The sequence below is a fragment of the Schistocerca cancellata genome, chromosome 2, assembly GCF_023864275.1.
Source record: "Schistocerca cancellata isolate TAMUIC-IGC-003103 chromosome 2, iqSchCanc2.1, whole genome shotgun sequence".
NCBI classification, from domain to species: domain Eukaryota; kingdom Metazoa; phylum Arthropoda; class Insecta; order Orthoptera; family Acrididae; genus Schistocerca; species Schistocerca cancellata.
The window spans coordinates 1028994918-1029014448 of record NC_064627.1 but is presented as its reverse complement, the minus strand read 5'-3'; the positions used below and the strand labels follow the sequence as shown (position 1 = coordinate 1029014448).

Here is a 19531-nt window from a genome sequence, read left to right as displayed (position 1 = left end):
ATAATTACAGATGGGACCCAACACTTGAGCTGGCGGTCATTCTGGCCACTCCTGCAGAATATACTGCCGCACGTGGTGAAGAAGAGGCTTGGAGCTGACTCCGTAGACAAAGCAGGAGCCCATAATAGGGAACCAGACCATTAGCCCTTGAGCTTTGTCATTGAGTTTAATCAAAGGACTTCATCCTGATCAATCCACAGGAAAGTGTGAGAGAGCCCTGGCATTAGAGTGCTGAGCAGTTGAACAGAGGTGAATTTCATAGCGATAATGACTGATGAATAGTGCCCACTGTTGAAGTGTATGAGCCATTTCATCTGGCAGATGTGCCATAGGGCTAAAGAGACTGACTAAGGGACTGTCAATCACAAACAGGTGAAACTTAACAACACAGAGAAACACATGAAACTTCTTGATGGCATAAATAATAGCAAGTGTATCCTTCTCAATGTAAGTCATTATTCTGTGCCACATTGAGCGTCTTCAAGGCAAAACCAATTGGCTGTTCAGAACCACCTACAATGTGGGACAGTGTGGCCCCAAGCCATACAGCAAATGTATCAGTCCCTATACCAGTTCCAAACTGAACAATCCATTGCCCTCACCCACCTAATCCTTCACCTACACATCAACTCATCTACATCTACATCTACATCCATACTCCGCAAGCCACCTGACGGTGCGTGGCGGAGGGTACCTTCAGTACCTCTATCGGTTCTCCCTTCTATTCCAGTCTCGTATTGTTCGTGGAAAGAAGGATTGTCGGTATGCCTCTGTGTGGGCTCTAATCTCTCTGATTTTATCCTCATGGTCTCTTTGCGAGATATACGTAGGAGGGAGCAATATACTGCTTGACTCTTCGGTGAAGGTATGTTCTCGAAACTTTGACAAAAGCCCGTACCGAGCTACTGAGCGTCTCTCCTGCAGAGTCTTCCACTGGAGTTTATCTATCATCTCCGTAACGCTTTCGCGATTACTAAATGATCCTGTAACGAAGCGCGCTGCTCTCCGTTGGATCTTCTCTATGTCTTGTATCAACCCTATCTGGTACGGATCCCACACTGCTGAGCAGTATTCAAGCAGTGGGCGAACAAGCGTACTGTAACCTACTTCCTTTGTTTTCGGATTGCATTTCCTTAGGATTCTTCCAATGAATCTCAGTCTGGCATCTGCTTTACCGACAATCAACTTTATATGATCATTCCATTTTAAATCACTCCTAATGCGTACTCCCAGATAATTTATGGTATTAACTGCTTCCAGTTGCTGACCTGCTATTTTGTAGCTAAATGATAAAGGATCTATCTTTCTGTGTATTCGCAGCACATTACACTTGTCTACATTGAGATTCAGTTGCCATTCCCTGCACCATGCGTCAATTCGCTGCAGATCCCCCTGCATTTCAGTACAATTTTCCATTGTTACAACCTCTCGATACACCACAGCATCATCTGCAAAAAGCCTCAGTGAACTTCCGATGTCATCCACCAGGTCATTTATGTATATTGTGAATAGCAACGGTCCTATGACACTCCCCTGCGGCACACCTGAAATTACTCTTACTTCGGAAGACTTCTCTCCATTGAGAATAACATGCTGCGTCCTGTTATCTAGGAACTCCTCAATCCAATCACACAATTGGTCTGATAGTCCATATGCTCTTACTTTGTTCAATAAACGACTGTGGGGAACTGTATCGAACGCCTTGCGGAAGTCAAGAAACACGGCATCTACCTGTGAACCCGTGTCTATGGCCCTCTGAGTCTCGTGGACGAATAGCGCGAGCTGGGTTTCACATGACCGTCTTTTTCGAAACCCATGCTGATTCCTACAGAGTAGATTTCTAGTCTCCAGAAAAGTCATTATACTCGAACACAATACGTGTTCCAAAATTCTACAACTGATCGACGTTAGAGATATAGGTCTATAGTTCTGCACATCTGTTCGACGTCCCTTCTTGAAAACGGGGATGACCTGTGCCCTTTTCCAATCCTTTGGAACGCTACGCTCTTCTAGAGACCTACGGTACACCGCTGCAAGAAGAGGGGCAAGTTCCTTCGCGTACTCTGTGTAAAATTGAACTGGTATCCCATCAGGTCCAGAGGCCTTTCCTCTTTTGAGCGATTTTAATTGTTTCTCTATCCCTCTGTCGTCTATTTCGATATCTACCATTTTGTCATCTGTGCGACAATCTAGAGAAGGAACTACAGTGCAATCTTCCTCTGTGAAACAACTTTGGAAAAAGACATTTAGTATCTCGGCCTTTAGTCTGTCATCCTCTGTTTCAGTACCATTTTGGTCACAGAGTGTCTGGACATTTTGTTTTGATCCACCTACCGCTTTGACATAAGACCAAAATTTCTTAGGATTTTCTGCCAAGTCAGTACATAGAATTTTACTTTCGAATTCATTGAACGCCTCTCGCATAGCTCTCTTCACACTACATTTCGCTTCGCGTAATTTTTGTTTGCCTGCAAGGCTTTGGCTATGTTTATGTTTGCTGTGAAGTTCCCTTTGCTTCCGCAGCAGTTTTCTAACTCGGTTGTTGAACCACGGTGGCTCTTTTCCATCTCTTACGATCTTGCTTGGCACATACTCATCTAACGCATATTGTACGATGGTTTTGAACTTTGTCCACTGATCCTCAACACTATCAGTACTTGAGACAAAACTTTTGTGTTGAGCCAACAGGTACTCTGAAATCTGCTTTTTGTCACTTTTTCTAAACAGAAAAATCTTCCTACCCTTTTTAATATTCCTATTTACGGCTGAAATCATCGATGCCGTAACCGCTTTATGATCACTGATTCCCTGTTCTGCGTTAACTTTTTCAAATAGTTCGGGTCTGTTTGTCACCAGAAGGTCTAATATGTTATCGCCACGAGTCGGTTCTCTGTTTAACTGCTCAAGGTAGTTTTCAGATAAAGCACTTAAAAAAATTTCACTGGATTCTTTGTCCCTGCCACCCGTTATGAACGTCTGAGTCTCCCAGTCTATATCCGGCAAATTAAAATCTCCACCCAGAACTATAACATGGTGGGGAAATCTACTCGAAATATTTTCCAAATTATCCTTCAGGTGCTCAGCCACAACAGCTGCTGAGCCAGGGGGCCTATAGAGACATCCAATTACCATGTCTGAGCCTGCTTTAACCGCGACCTTCACCCAAATCATTTCACATTTCGGATCTCCGTCAATTTCCTTCGATACTATTGCACTTCTTACAGCTATAAACACGCCTCCCCCTTCACTGTTCGGCCTGTCTCTGCGGTATACACTCCAATCTGAGTTTAGGATTTCGTTACTGTTTACATCTGGTTTCAGCCAACTTTCTGTCCCTAGTACTATATGGGCGTTGTGACCGTTTATTAATGAGAGCAGTTCTGGGACCTTTCTATAGACGCTCCTGCAGTTTACTATTAGCACATTAATATTGTTATTCCCTGTTGCATTTTGCCTACTCCTATCTTGCCGCGTCTCAGGAGGCGTCTTGTCGGGCCTAGGGAGGGGATTCTCTAACCTAAAAAACCCCCATGTGCACTCCACACGTACTCCGCTACCCTTGTAGCCGCTTCTGGCGTGTAGTGCACGCCTGACCTATTCAGGGGGACCCTACATTTCTCCACCCGATAGCGGAGGTCGAGAAATTTGCACCCCAGATCTCCGCAGAATTGTCTGAGCCTCTGGTTTAAGCCTTCCACTCGGCTCCAAACCAGAGGACCGCGATCGGTTCTGGGAACGATACTACAAATAGTTAGCTCTGATTCCACCCCGCGAGCGAGGCTTTCCGCCTTCACCAATTCCGCCAACCGCCTGTACGAACTGAGAATGACCTCTGAACCCAGACGGCAGGAGTCATTGGTGCCGACATGAGCAACAATTTGCAGTCGGGTGCACCCAGTGCTCTCTATCGCCGCCGGTAGGGCCTCCTCCACATCTCGGATGAGACCCCCCGGCAAGCAGACAGAGTGAACACTGGCCTTCTTCCCCGACCTTCTCGCTATTTCCCTAAGGGGCTCCATCACCCGCCTAACGTTGGAGCTCCCAATAACTAATAAACCCCTCCCCCCGTGTGCCTGCTCGGACCTTGCTGAAGGAGCAGCCACATGTCCCCTCACAGGCAGAGCGGGCGATGCCACACGGCCAGCCTCCACATTGACCTTCCGCCTCGTGCGCCGCGAACGCCGCTGAACCCGCCACTCCCCTTGGGGAGAGGGTGGCCCAACCGCGCCCGGTACCCGCGAAGATGTCTCGACAGCAGGGACAGTGGGTGAAGCATGTAACACCTGGGGTGTACCTTGCGACGCACCAGACTCCCCACTGCCGCTACACTCCGAGGCAGCAGCCTGAAGACGGCTGACCGCGGCCATCAACACGCTCAGCTGTTCGCGAACAGTGGCCAGCTCCTCCTGCGTCCGTACACAGCAGTCACACATCCTATCCATCCTAAGGAAACAATTTACTGAAGGGAGTTAATCAACCTTTAACTAGACTGCTAATTCACTAAAGGCGGCTGCTTATTCACTAAACTGTGGTTGCTAGCCACTTCTTGTAGAAAACAATGAAAATAGCACTACCTGTCTCTGGACTGTATTGAAAACAAACTCTAGCACTACTGGCACTATGGTTGACTACAGGGACTCTCTCTTACTGTATTCAAAACAAACACGAAATCTATGGGACACTATTAAGAGCACTCGAAAATTAAAGCTTCCTAAAAGCAAATACACACGGAAGAAGAAGTGACAAGTAAGAAAAATACAGTTAATACTTAAATTAAGGTAGCTCGCTGCACAGCAGACGTGAAGCAGGCGGCAGTTATGACGACACTGAACACTCAGCCAATGAACACACCCGTCAACTCCTATCCTTAATAAAAGTCCTCAATCTTTCCTCTCCCACATCCACACCGGCTGTTCAGAGCATCGTCCTACAGGCCAACCGCAAATTAGAACAGCATGCCACCCTTCACCTCAAAAAACTATCAAATCTCCTGGTTTCCCACCTCCGGAAAGGCAACTCACTCACCCTTCACAACCTTTCCAGCAAACCTCAACCTCCTCTCATTGCACACAAACCCAGTCTCTCCCATCTACTAAATCTCCCACTTCCAGCTCCACTCCCCTCAAAACCTCAAAATTCCAATCAACACAATCTGGAACCACAACTCCCTAATTCAGTAGTTAACCTTTCCTCCAAACCTCTCTCCAAATCCGAAACCTCTGTCCTATCCAAAGGCCTCACCTTCAGCCCCACTCCCAGATTCAACCAAACAGCCCTTGTCGAAGATTTACTGTCCTACACCCGTACTCTCTGCTGGAAATATCACTTTGCCATGAAGAAAAATGATCCTAATCCTACTCCTAATGATCCAACGCCCCAAGACACTATCCAAATTGAACTCTGCCTGGAACAGTTCCGTCCTCCGTCACAGCGGGACCCACCTCCTCTTCCTCAAAATCACCCTCTCCAAACTTTCCAGGAATTTCTGACTTCCAGCCTTGCCTCTCAATCCTTCTTAAAATACCTTAATCCTACTCCCAACATCACCACTGCTGAAGCCCAGGTTATCCGTGATCTGAAGGCTGACCGATTCATCGTCATCCTTCTGGTGGACTAGGGTTCCACAACTGTGGTACTTGATCATCGAGAGTATGTGGCTGAGGGACTGCGTCAGCTTTCAGACAACACTACTTACAAAGTTTGCCAAGGTAATCCCATTCCTGATGTCCAGGCGGAGCTTCAAGGAATCCTCAGAAACTTAGGCCCCCTACAAAACCTTTCACCTGACTCCATCAACCTCCTGACCCCACCAACACCCCGCACCCCTACCTTCTACCTTCTTCCTAAAATTCACAAACCCAATCATCCCGGCCGTCCCATTGTAGCTGGTTACCAAGCCCCCACAGAACGTATCTCTGCCTACGTAGATCAACACCTTCAACCCATTACATGCAGTCTCCCATCCTTCATCAAAGACACCAACCACTTTCTCGAACGCCTGGAATCCTTACCCAGTCTGTTACCCCTGGAAACCATCCTTGTAACCATTGATGCCACACACAAATATTCCGCATGTCCAGGGCCTCACTGCGATGGAGCACTTCCTTTTACGCCGATCACCTGCCACCCTACCTAAAACCTCTTTCCTCATTACCTTAGCCAGCTTCATCCTGACCCACAACTTCTTCACTCTCGAAGGCCAGACATACCAACAATTAAAGGGAATAGCCATGGGTACCAGGATGGCCCCCTCATACGCCAACCTATTCATGGGTCGCTTAGAGGAAGCCTTCTTGGTTACCCAGGCCTGCCAACCCAAAGTTTGGTACAGATTTATTGATGACATTTTCATGATCTGGACTCACAGTGAAGAAGAACTCCAGAATTTTCTCTCCAACCTCAACTCCTTTGGTTCCATCAGATTCACCTGGTCCTACTCCAAATCCCTTGCCACTTTCCTTGATGTTGACCTCCACCTGTCCAATGGCCAGCTTCACACGTCCGTCCACATCAAACCCACCAACAAGCAACAGTACCTCCATTATGACAGTTGCCACCCATTCCACATCAAATGGTCACTTCCCTACAGCCTAGGTCTTCGTGGCAAACGAATCTGCTCCAGTCCGGAATCCCTGAACCATTACACCAACAACCTGAAAACAACTTTCACATCCCGCAACTACCCTCCCGACCTGGTACAGAAGCAAATAACCAGAGCCACTTCCTCATCTCCTCAAACCCAGAACCTCCCACAGAAGAACCCCAAAAGTGCCCCACTTGTGACAGGATACTTTCCGGGGCTGGATCAGACTCTGAATGTGGTTCTCCAGCAGGAATACGACTTCCTCAAATCCTGCCCTGAAATGAGATCCATCCTTCATGAAATCCTCCCCACTCCACCAAGGGTGTCTTTCCACTGTCCACCTAACCCCCACAACCTCTTAGTTCATCCCTATGAAATCCCCAAACCACCTTCCCTACCCTCTGGCTCCTACCCTTGTAACTGCCCCCGGTGTAAAACCTGTCCCATGCACCCTCCCACCACCACCTACTCCAGTCCTGTGACCCGGAAGGTGTACACGATCAAAGGCAGAGCCACGTGTGAAAGCACCCACGTGATTTACCAATTGACCTGCCTACACTGCGAAGCTCTCTATGTGGGAATGACCAGCAACAAACTGTCCATTCGCATGAATGGACACAGGCAGACAGTGTTTGTTGGTAATGAGGATCATCCTGTGGCTAAACATGCCTTGGTGCACGGCCAGCACATCTTGGTACAGTGTTACACCATCCGGGTTATCTGGATACTTCCCACTAACACCATCCTGTCAGAACTCTGGAGATGGGAACTTGCCCTTCAGTATATCCTCTCTTCTCATTATCCGCCAGGCCTCAATCTCCGCTAATTTCTAATTTCAATTTGCCGCCGCTCATACCTCACCTGTCTTTCAACAACAATTTTGCCTCTGTACTTCCGCCTCGACTGATATCTCTGCCCAAACTCTTTGCCTTTACAAATGTCTGCTTGTGTCTGTGTATGTGCGGATGTATATGTGTGTGTGTGCAAGTGTATACCAGTCCTTTTTTCCCCCTAAGGTAAGTCTTTCCGCTCCCGGGATTGGAATGACTCCTTACCCTCTCCCTTAAAACCCACATCCTTTCGTCTTTCCCTCTCCTTCCCTCTTTCCTAACGAAGCAACCGTTGGTTGCGAAAGCTTGAATTTTGTGTGTATGTTTGTGTTTGTTTGTGTGTCTATCGACCTGCCAGCACTTTCGTTTGGTAAGTCACATCATCTTTGTTTTTAGATATATTTTTCCCATGTGGTATTTTGATAGAGACAATAAACACACAAACACACACACACACACACACAAATTTCAATCTTTCACAACCCAAGGTTGCTTCATCAGGGAAGAGGGTAGGAGAGGGAGAGACAAAATGATGTGGGTTTTAAGGTAGAGGGTAAGGAGTCATTCCAATTCCGGGAGCGGAAAGACTTACATTATGGGGAAAAAAGGACAGGTATACACTCACACACACACACACACACACACACACACACACACACACACATATCCATCTGCACAATTTGTGCGGACGGATATGTGTGTGTGTGTGTGTGTGTACACGATCGAAGACAGAGCCACGTGTGAAAGCACCCATGTGATTTACCAACTGACCTGCCTACACTGTGAAGCATTGTATGTGGAATGGCCAGCAACAAACTGTCCATTTGCATGAACGGAGACAGGCAGACAGTGTTGTTAGTAATGAGGATCACCCTGTGGCTAAACGTGCCTTGGTGCATGGCCAGCACATCTTGGCACAGGGTTACACCATCCGGGTTATCTGGATACTTCCCACTGACACTAACCTATCAGAACTCCGGAGATGGGAACTTGCCCTTCACTGTATCCTCTCTTCCCATTACCCACCTGGCCTCAACCTCCGCTAATTTCAAGTTGCCGCCCCTTGTACATCACTTATCACTCAACAACATCTTTGCCTCTGTACTTCCTCCTTGACTGACATCTCTGCCCAAGCTCTTTGCCTTTACATATGTCTGTTTGTGTCTGTATATGTGCGGATGGATATGTGTGTGTGTGCGGGTGTATACCTGTCCATTTTTCCCCCAAAGGTAAATCTTTCCACTCCCAGGATTGGAATGACTCTTTACCCTCTCGCTTAAAACCCACATCCTTTCATCTTTCCCTCTCCTTCCCTCTTTCCTGATGAAGCAACCATGGGTTGCGAAAGCTTGATATTTGTGTGTGTGTTTGTGTGTTTTTTATTGTGTCTATCTACCAGCACTTTGCCATTTGGTAAGTCACAGCATCATCTTTTTTTAATATATTTTTCCCATGTGGAATAACAGTGAACATTAACAAATCAAAAAATAGGAACCATCTAATGAGTGACAATTTTAGAGTCAATTTTGTGCTTTTTTACAACAAGAATTGTGCCAAACATCAGTACAATTGTGAAATCAATGGAGTACCTTGTTTCAAATTAAATTGTGTTGACAGTATTTTTGTAAAAATACATTTTTGTGATTCTGTTTGTTAAATATAATGACTATTTGTAAAGCAAATGATGTGAACTAATTATGTATATGGTGTTTCACAGCTTTGAGCATGTGTGGTGGATGGGGTGGGGGGATGAGGGGGGGGGGGGTTGTAGTCCATGGTACTAGAAAGACTGTACCCCTACCTCAGGGTCCACATTTTCGAAAGTAATATCTGTCAATTGTGCATGATATGTTTGCACAAGTAAATCTAATGAAGCATTATTTGACTGAGGATAAGTTCGTGTGATTTTTGGCAGCCACAGTGAATATATAGCTAATCACTGAATCTGATGCCTAATGGTTGTAACGTATCATTTCTACCTGAGATATTTTTTGAGGGCTCCATTTAATTTGGATCACTATTGTTGATTGTTTCTTGGTTAATAATGCTCCAGATTGTTTGTCATTATTCTTGGAGTGTTTTAATATTTTGAACATAGTTCTACTTCATTGGTTTTAATAACAGACCGGAGGATTTAACAATATTGGCAGCAATGAAATTTCAACTCTTGTTATGTGAATTTGGTAAAGCTTTTTCATTCTATTTCAAGTTATTTTAGTTCCAAGAATTAACTGTGCCATATCCTTGTTTTGTGAATTTGTATGTTTGTTTTTTAGAGGAAAACAAAACTCAAAGTCCTGTAAAAATTTGTTTAAAAAAAAAGAGTTAAATTTTGCATGTACACTGTGTGCCTTATAAAGTTCTTCCCAATATTCTTCTCATAATTTCTTCTAAACACTATAACTGAGCTATTGTTTATGATACAGCACTTTCCTTCTATGCTCTCTTTGTAACTGTTCAGCATATTTCATTCTTAAGAGTTGACTAATATAGTCAGATGAACTATTGACAACTGGTTTTACATTTAAATCATTGAAGGAAAATGTGCTTAAGAACAAAATGCTAATGCTGTTGCACAATTTCCTTTAATCCTCATAGAGCATTTTAATGAAACAAATAATCCAGAGCTAGTCTAGGTGTTCAAAATCAGTTTTCATTCTGCAGCTGTGTGTGGGCTGATTTGAAGCATCAACTCTATGTGTCTTCAGTCACTATTAGGTAGTAATTAATTATCATAGTGAGAAACTGTGCTGTCTCTACTTGCTGGAATTACAAAAATTTATATCTACCTTCGATTTAGAAACTTGGAGAGTAGCTTGCTTTTTGCCAAGATTGAACCTCATTTCTGGGAACCCATCAGCCACAGTCACTCCAAAATGATGTCCTTTGTTGTTTCTCCCTTTGCCCAGCCACAACAACAAACCATTGAGCTCTGTTGTTCGGAAGACTATTTCATAACGATTCATTCGCTCACCCTTCCTCCTGTAATAGAAAACACAAAGATTTTTAATATGCTGGAAAACAATATTATTTACTGACAATTGTAAAAATGTATATTAATATTAAAATTAATAATAATAAGTCTAAAATAATCTGCCATGAACATATAGAACAAAAAGTGCAGATTGAGAGTAAAGTCATAGAATCAACTAATTCTGTTTCGTATTTGAGCAGTTGAAGACAATGACTGGATGAATGGGAAAAGAAAAAAGTATAGTAAGACAGGTTTAGAGTGCTTTTTGCAAATTAAATAGAGTACTCAAAACAAAGCTCTTGATATGACTAAAACACAATGTCTTCAGTCAATGTCTATTACCAGTACTGACTTATGACAGTGACACGTGGACTTTAAGTGCAAAAAACCATTAATAATATAATGTCATCTCACTAAAGAATGGTGATGCATGTAGGGAATTACTAGGAGAGACAATAAGAAAAACAGATGAAATATGCAGTACAGTTGAGAGGAAGCAACAATAATGACTGTACTGAAAATGGAATGGAAGTGAATAGATCATGTAGCAAGGTGTGTGAATGGAAGGTGAACTAAGGAAGTTCTTATCTGGATTTCCAGATACTAAAAAAGACCAAGACAATGACCTAATGATAAGTGCATACTTGACATAAGGAAACAAACAACAGCAATATGGATGCATGTTGGTGAAGACTGCAATGCACAGTAAAGGCAACATTTGGCCTTTCTCCAGCAAAGGATGACAAATTATGTAATTGGATGGATAAAAAAATCTACTCACAAAGCAGTGGCAGAACACACACACATAAAAGCCAGTGGCTCCTTCTTCAGGCAGAAGGGGAAGGAAGAAGGGTGGAGGAAAACGACTGGAGAGGTCTAGGAAAAGGGGTAGATTTTGAGAAAGTCACCCAGAACCGAGGGTCACTAATGATATGGTAGGTCTTCCCTGATCCGCAGTTCTGGGTGACTTTCCGAAAATCTGTCTCTTTTCCTAGAGCCTCCAGTCCTTTTCCTCCACCCTCCTTCCCTCCCCTTCTACTTGAAGAAGGAGCTACTGGCTCCGAAAGCTTGCCAGTCACAACAGTCTTTTATGTCTGTGTTCTCCCATTGCTTGGTAAGTAGATTTTTTATCTATCCAATTAAATAATTTTATCAATAAAGGATGACAAATGGCTGCTGCTGCCGATGATGATATAGTCAAATTTCATGCAAATAGTAGTGACAGATTATACTCATATTGGGGGTGAACTAGGCAGTTCTCAGTTTACCGAGAGCCACTCTTGTAGTCACATGAACCCTTCATCATCCTCAAGCAAACAAATACATATCTAATTGACTAAATTTGATTGGAAGTAACTAAGGAATTTCAACCCTACTCTATAGGATACGAGCACTCTCAGATGCTCACAGGCTGGTGCAGGTGTGATACGTTGCCCACCAGGTGGCCCAGTTACAAGCTTTTTGTGCATGTGTGAACCACTTGGTCACCCCGGCCCACGTGTCTTGGCTACTGGAGTATGATCACATACACTCCTGCCTGGCTGCCTAACTACCCACACATCAGCTGTTTGCCCATCTCTGTTGGCCTGGGATCCTGGGCACCTAGCTGCCCACAGGTGGACACTTGAGCTAGAACAGCCAGAACTAAGGGACTGAATATAGTTAACTGTTATAAATGATTGTAAATAAAATAAATTCCCAGAGGAAATAACAATTCCCTTCGTTTTTAGTCTAATTATTTGAACTTTTGTGCAGACAAGGAGTAATTCTTGATGATTAGCAGATGAAAAATCAACACAAACATTGACACCTACACCTACATTCTGCAAATAGCTGTGAAGTACGTGGCAGAGGGCATTTCCGAAGCACAGGGCAGAGGGCAGTTCCCATTGTATTACATATTAGGGCTTCTTTTCATTCCATTCATGTATGGAGCATGTATGGAGTATGTAGTGTCCCTCTTTGCATGCTGTAATTAGTCTAACTTTGCATTTGCATTCCTTATGTGATGAATATGTAGGGGGTTGTAGTGTGTTCGCAGATTCCTCACTTAGCTCGTTTGCTGGTTCCTGAAACTTTGCAAGTAGACTTTCATGGAATAGCTTGCATCTGTCTTCAAGATCTGCCTCTTCAAGGATTTCAGTATCTCCATGAATAGGGAAATGAGGAAATGTACAGAGTGTATGTTGTGTATTGAGGAGAAGAGAGGTGAGCACATCCAGGCTAGGAGGATATGTGGATGCTAAATGGAGGCAGTAGTGTTCATAAAAGAGACATTAGCTAGAGATAGATTTTATTTTACACTTACCCTTTGTCAAAGAATTCTGTGTCATCTTCATCATACATGTCATCCACACCATGAGTGTCATAATCATTATAAATTTCATATTCTTCATCTTCTTCTCGTGAACTTAAATCAGTGTAGTTTGTGCTTAGAGAAATGTTAGTGCTGCATAGAAGTGACAGAAAGATTGTTGTGGTTAGTATGTTAGATGAAGTAAATTTATGAATAAAGTTAAATGGAAGCTCACATGTTAGTATGTTAATCACTTAAGTTACATCAGTCATTAGTAACAGACTTTAGTGACACGTTTTTTGTGTACAAATTATACAAACCTATGAACACATATAATCAGTGAACAAACAATTACTGATTTCTTTAAATCTGAGAGGGGAAAGTGCAGCTGTGTGATGGATTTATGCAGTGTGAAACTCATGAATGATAACAGAATTGGAAGTCAGATGAATCTAAACTGCCTGTGTAGAGGGGACAGTCTGGAGTACACTGATGTATAGAAGTAGTAGTACCAGAATTAGCAGTGATAGTAGTAGTAGTAATAATAGACAGAGAGTAAGGAGAAAAAGGGTTAATCTGAAAAAAATACAGTGCTTTGAAAATAGAATTAGCATCTAGTAGTTTCATGAGATTCTTGGTAGGTAGCTTTGATTCTGTGGAATTCTCATTTTTACCAAGAATATAAAACTTGTCATATTAATTAATGAAACTTATCAAGGGATATTAGGATGGAAAAATGTTCAAGATTAGAGTTTAATTTCTCTTTGAAATTAATGTCATTAGAGGACAAGTTTGTCTGGATAAAGAAGTTCCAGGAAACTGACCACAGCCTTATCAAAGGAACCTTCTGATAGTCATCTGAAGTGCTTTATTGAAATCATTCTGCAGTGTCTTGGACTATTTGGAATCTGATCTTCCTGAATAAAAGTTCAATGTCTTAACCACAATCCTTAGAAACTAAAAACCAAATAAAAACAATCTTCAACCAGACAGCCTTCCTAAGTTATCTGAATATCAGAATTATATGATTACAAGTAACAAACAAGTAAATAGCAAAAATGCTTTTATTTTTACATAAATTAGAATTCTTTTTGTCAGAGTATGAGTTCATACTCAAAAATATAAAGTAGAAGGGATAGATAAATAGTAGCTGAACATTAAGATTAGTCCAAGGAGATGGTTTCTTTTAAAATAGTGTCTTATTTCAGCAGCCAAACATAATCAGTGTTGTTACAGTCATAAAAGTCTATGTTTGGATGGTTTTGATGTTCTGTGAAAGAAAATTTTTGAACTAAAACTAGAAAACAAGCAAAACCCAGTACAATTTTCTGATGTTTTAAGTGTTTATATCAACTAGTTACCAATCATTTGCTGATGAGTGGCTGCTTATCCTCAAGTTTGAAAAACTTGTGTTCAAATATTTAACGGAAATACAAATACAAGCACATATAGACTCACCTATTCTTACAGATAAATATCATCTACTCAAAAATTAGCCAATAGATGGAAAGGAGCTGTCAAGCAAAAGTCATTGAAATTTGTTTCTAAACTTTATATTATAGTTATTTTTGTGCTGGTGTACCTAATCTTTCCACACTTCCTGGATCAGAGTAGTATATTGAGAGGAATGACAAGGTAAGTGACTAATCGATGGATGGGTGGATGGATTTAAAACTGGTGGGTGCTAAACAATGTGGTCATCAGTGCCCTTTCTCAAGATTGTGGTACTGTCTTATAAGTAGTTACTCTTGATAAAATGACAAGCAAAGCCTCATCCATAAAAAAAAAATCACACACATTGTCCAGTATATCTCTTCATACCATTGTTGTAAGTTAACAGTATTAATAAAGCAGTGGATGCCATAAACATGGCTGGCTGACTGAGGAACTAATAGGATGAGCCAGCCACCCAAAAACACATTAAAATCTTCACCCAGTTAATCGTTTTGTTTCTTGTATCAATGTCTTTTTGGAGTAGGCTTCTTGTCTCTCCTGCTATCCTGTCCACAGTATATATAACTTCTATTCCAATAGCACATCTCATTTTCCACCTTACTCAGTTTCCACATTTATGAACCGTAGAAGCATAATTGTTATCAAATAGTTTTTTGGTCTCTAGGGATACACAGTTCCATGTTATATTTTTTTCCAAGAGAAGTGATTCTAATAGCTGAGATACTTCTTTTTTCTCATCAGTTGTACTTGTTCCATCTGCTGTGATACAGCTTCCCATGTAAGCTTACTTGAGCACATTTACAAGTGTCTGCTTATCAGCTTTAAAATGCACAATTGCATTTTGTTTCCTGTCTCTTGTGTAGGTCATAATTTTTCTTTTGATTTCACTGATCTACATCTCACATATCTGTCAGAGTGGTGAATCATCTTCAGTAGCTCATCCTTATTTCTGCCCAATGGCAATGCCATCAGCTGCTTCTTACTTAGTACAAAATGGTATTAACTGTGTTTTTTAAGAGCTTATACTTTATATTAAAATAATTATTATAAAGTATTTGAGCTTCAAAGAGGACTCTTACCTTTTGTGTATCTTATTTGGAATTCTGAAGAATGTCTTCCCTGAGAACTTAACAGCCATGCCATTACTAGAGGAATCGACATCTGGAAAGAATTATTTTTATCAACACTTAGAAAATAGGTTACCTGATTTGTAATTATAACCACACTTTCTTATCAAATAACTAATTATATGAGCATTTTTACACTGTAAAAAACAGGTTATGTATTTATGTATAGTTTGGTCATAAGGAGGCCACTTAGCTTCTAATGTGACAAGTTTCTTTGCTTCAAGAGCAGACATGGAGATGGAGTGTATATAAATCTAAAACTGACTGTGCATGAAAGCTTCAACAAACTCAGACTGACAAATAAAAACCAATTATAGACAACTGCATTACTTTACTATTTATTTACATTAGTAAATTCTTCCACAAAACTCTGCGCAGCAGTATACAAATAGCTACAATCTCAGTACTTCACTTATTATGTGGGCTGTTTGACTGCAGTTTGCTGACAAACAAAGGGACAGCATTCAATAATGTGCATGTGTTGCCTGAATGAAACAAAAATGTTTGCCTCCCCACTGGTTAATGAAGTGTGAAAAATAAATGAAAATGTTGGTGTGCTCGAAAGTACAACTCATTTCTTAGATGCCTCCTTTCTAATAGAGAGCAGTGAATTACAATAATATAAATGATATATTGGGATATGCTCACTTTCCCTGCCTAGAGGTTGCCTGACAGGAAAATAAAATGGAGAGGGTTGGCAGCAGCACAGCTGTGTTTTTGCACCATAATAATACTATTTCTCATATTATGTAAGTTTCAGCTTGAGATGAATTGAAGACTAGAAATTTAAAAGGGGCTAAGTGCAATTTTTGTAAAAAACAAGATTGTGTTGTTGAAAGAAGGCACGTGTCAAGCCCATTACTTGACAAGAAGCGCTACGTCTGTATGTGTTCCCATTAGTTTTCTATGGAGAATTGTAGATGGCATTCAACCCATGAGGAATGTTGATCTGCACTAAGTCCATGTTCTACCACTGGCACTCTGCTGTTCATCAGTTGACATTTGTTAATGAAAGTGGCTGAGGTTATGATGTGCTGTGAGTCTGGATACTGTGATGATTCAAAAGCAATGAAGAGACTATGTGAAAGTGTAAGTAGGACAGTGGTAGAGAAGAAAAGAAGAGTGTCTGGTTTATCGTACAAGACAGGAAAAGGAAAAGAAAGATCTCCCAGGCAACAGTCATGCATGCAGGTATGGAAACAGTACATCAAATGTTAATGCTCCACAATGAGAGTATCTATGTAAGACTCTTTGATTGATAACAAATAATGTAATATTGTAATATTATAATGAGTCACAGTATTTGGTTTTAGGTTACTTGCAGTTATGGGTATTATTGTCATTCTTATCAATGGAACATAAGATGAACTTGTTTACTATATCTACCAGCTAGATGAGCAGACACAATGTACGTTCTTAAAAGGGCTCATGGATGTTATTCCAGTAGAATATTGGTGAAATGGAAAATACCCAGTCCAACAGAAAGTCATCACCAGTGTACACTGATTTTCACGGTTTCTCATGTTGTTGGTGCACATAAACAGATATTTAAGAAGATATTTATGGATGTTTTCAGTATTTCATAGAAAAAAAACAACAACAGAAATCATGACACAGAAGACACAGATCAGTGATAATGTTTTCAAAGACAGAAGAGGTGGAACATTTAATAGAAAATACACAGATGAAGATTGGCTGATTGATCGAGTCCACATTCACATGTTGTCTAGAGATGAGAGTCAGTACAGAAGACAGTGCACATTGAAAGAGTATTTAAGCCCATATTTCAATATGAACAGGCTCTCGACTGTGTTAAAAGTAAAATATCCCAATAGTACTGTGATGTATAAATTTTACAGAAGAGTTTTCCTTGCAGGTTTCCACATATGTCCTTCAGAAAGTTACGATCAGATAGAGGCCGAACATGTGATGGATTAGTTCTCGAAGGTAAGGCAAACCACCAGAATGCAGACAAAGCTAAATAAGAACTTGAACTGCATTGTCGCAAAGCTGAAAGTGCTACATCACAGTTAAGAACTGATGCTCTTGTTGCAACGTTACCAAACTTTGGTACTTGCAACCTAACCATAGATCTCCAACAGGTTGTATTCGTACCTTTCAGATATACCATTCAGATATGTTCTATCTGAGGCAATCCTCATGTTACAGTTTTGATGTATGAGGGGAAGTCAATTATTATGCACAATTTTGTTATATTTTTGTTTATTTTGGTGGTACTGTCATTTTATGTTGATGACACATGCTTTGTTTATTTGTTGTTATATCGTTGCAGTTTTCAAGCTGCTAGGTTAGTTTTGTTCTTGCTGCTGTGCTGTTAATCATGGCTGCTCCGCTGACTGTTTGCACCAAAGAAGAGCAATGTTCAGTGATCCGTTTTTTGTGGTCGGAAGGTGTATCAGGGGCCAAAATTCATTGAAGAGTTTTGGTACAGTACAGGGACAGTGTTGTGCCATAACAGAGGGTCTATGAATGGATTGAAAAATTCCGAAATGGTCGTACAAGTGTTATGCTCAATGAAGGAGCCAGATGACCATTTACCACCACAACCATTGAGCATTTACATGAAATGATTCTCTTAGACAGACGATTAACTATTGACAAAGTGGCACATCATCTGCAAATTAGTCATGGTTCTGCCTATGAAATCATCCACAACAGACTTAGGTTTCATAAAGTTTGTGCAAAATGGATTCCAAAACAACTCACACAGTTGCATAAACAAATGCGCTTCAACATCTGCAAAGAGCATTTGGATCACTATGATAATGAAGGGGGCAGCTTCTTAGACAGAATCATTACTGGTGATGAAACATGGATCCATCATTATGAGCCGGAGAGTAAACGGCAGAGCATGGAATAGAAACATCCAAATTTGCTGTGCAAGAAAAAGTTTAAGACCCAACCGTTTACAGGAAAACTGATGCTTATAGTTTTTTGGGATGCACTAGGTCCAGTACTGGAATGTTATGGGAAAAGGGGCACAACAATAAACAGTGTACATTACAGTGAGATGCTTACTGCCAGGCTAAAGCCTGCAGTTCGAAGCAAACACTGAGGATTGCTGTCAAAAGTGTTGTGTTGTTGCACGACAAAGCCTGTCCACATACTGCTGCCCACACTGCTGAAACACTCCAGGAACTCAGATTTGAAGTACTGAATCATCCTCCATATAGTCCCGATCTTGCCCCCTTCTATCACTTGTTTGGTTCACTCAAACAGGCATTAAGGGGCTGTCGATTTGCCCCGGACGAAGCAGTGAAAGAAGCAGTGCATTCCTGGCTCACAGCTCAACGGAGAACCTTCTTTTTTGAGGGCATCAGGAAGCTTGTACAATGATGGACCAAGTGCGTTGAAATGCGAGGAGACTATGTTGAAGATTGATGTTCTTGTAAGTTTCCTATTTGATTACAATAAAATTTTATAACTACTTTGCAGATAATAATTGACTTACCCTCGTATATATGCATGACACTTGTGATGCAACAATGTGTAGATGGAGTGGGACAGAAGGAAACAGGGGAGCCAATGAAATCCCATCCTGTTTATTTGCATTTCTCAATCAAGTATCTAGCATCACACTGAAGAAAAGACTTTGTGTATGGAGTGACAACTGCTGTGCATGAAATAAAAAGAAAATTCTTTTATCCATGTACATGTTTCTAATGTCTTGTGGTGTATTTAGATGTATTGACAATAAATATCTCATTTCTGGGCATAGCTTTCTGGCTTGTGATCAAGATTTTTCAACCACTAAAAAGGGAAAGAAGACACTGAAATGTTTTGTTTGGGGTTCTAATCAATTTAGTGACTTCATCACTTCATGCAAAGCCATTCAAAGTTCTGGAAATACATGACTTCCACTTTCTTCACTTTTACACAGCAGCAGAAAACTCGATCACAACCAACAAACTCTCGATATCAATTGCATCGTGGGGAGGTCAAAATATGAAGAACCCTTAATGAGCTGGAAGAGTGGACAATGTTCAATGTCCTAAAGAAGGGCAAATCAGTTTCTGATTTCCAAAATACGGAACTAAAGGATGTTGACAAGAGCCAATGCTTACTGCAGGAGAAGAAGGACCTTTTAAGTATAATACATATTTACTCGATGAACGCAGGAAGTTTTACCAGGACATTTGTGGTTAAATGCATGTAAAATGTCACAAGATGGTATTCTGTACTCTTATTCCAAGTCATCTTGCTATTGTAATCATTGGGTAAACAACTCAAGAACAATTGAATCAG

At 41.4% G+C, this 19531-nt stretch overlaps 1 protein-coding gene across 1 annotated transcript in view; it reads right to left on the bottom strand.

The window, feature by feature from the left end:
- Positions 1-19531, bottom strand: part of LOC126160698 (agrin-like) — a 454728-nt gene that overhangs the window by 16822 nt on the left and 418375 nt on the right. The window contains exons 22-24 of the mRNA XM_049916923.1: positions 15218-15299; positions 12696-12836; positions 10203-10395 (exon numbers count right to left, since the gene is read on the bottom strand). Coding sequence (XP_049772880.1) covers positions 10203-10395; positions 12696-12836; positions 15218-15299 — 416 coding nt within the window. The remainder of the gene's footprint in view (positions 1-10202; positions 10396-12695; positions 12837-15217; positions 15300-19531) is intronic.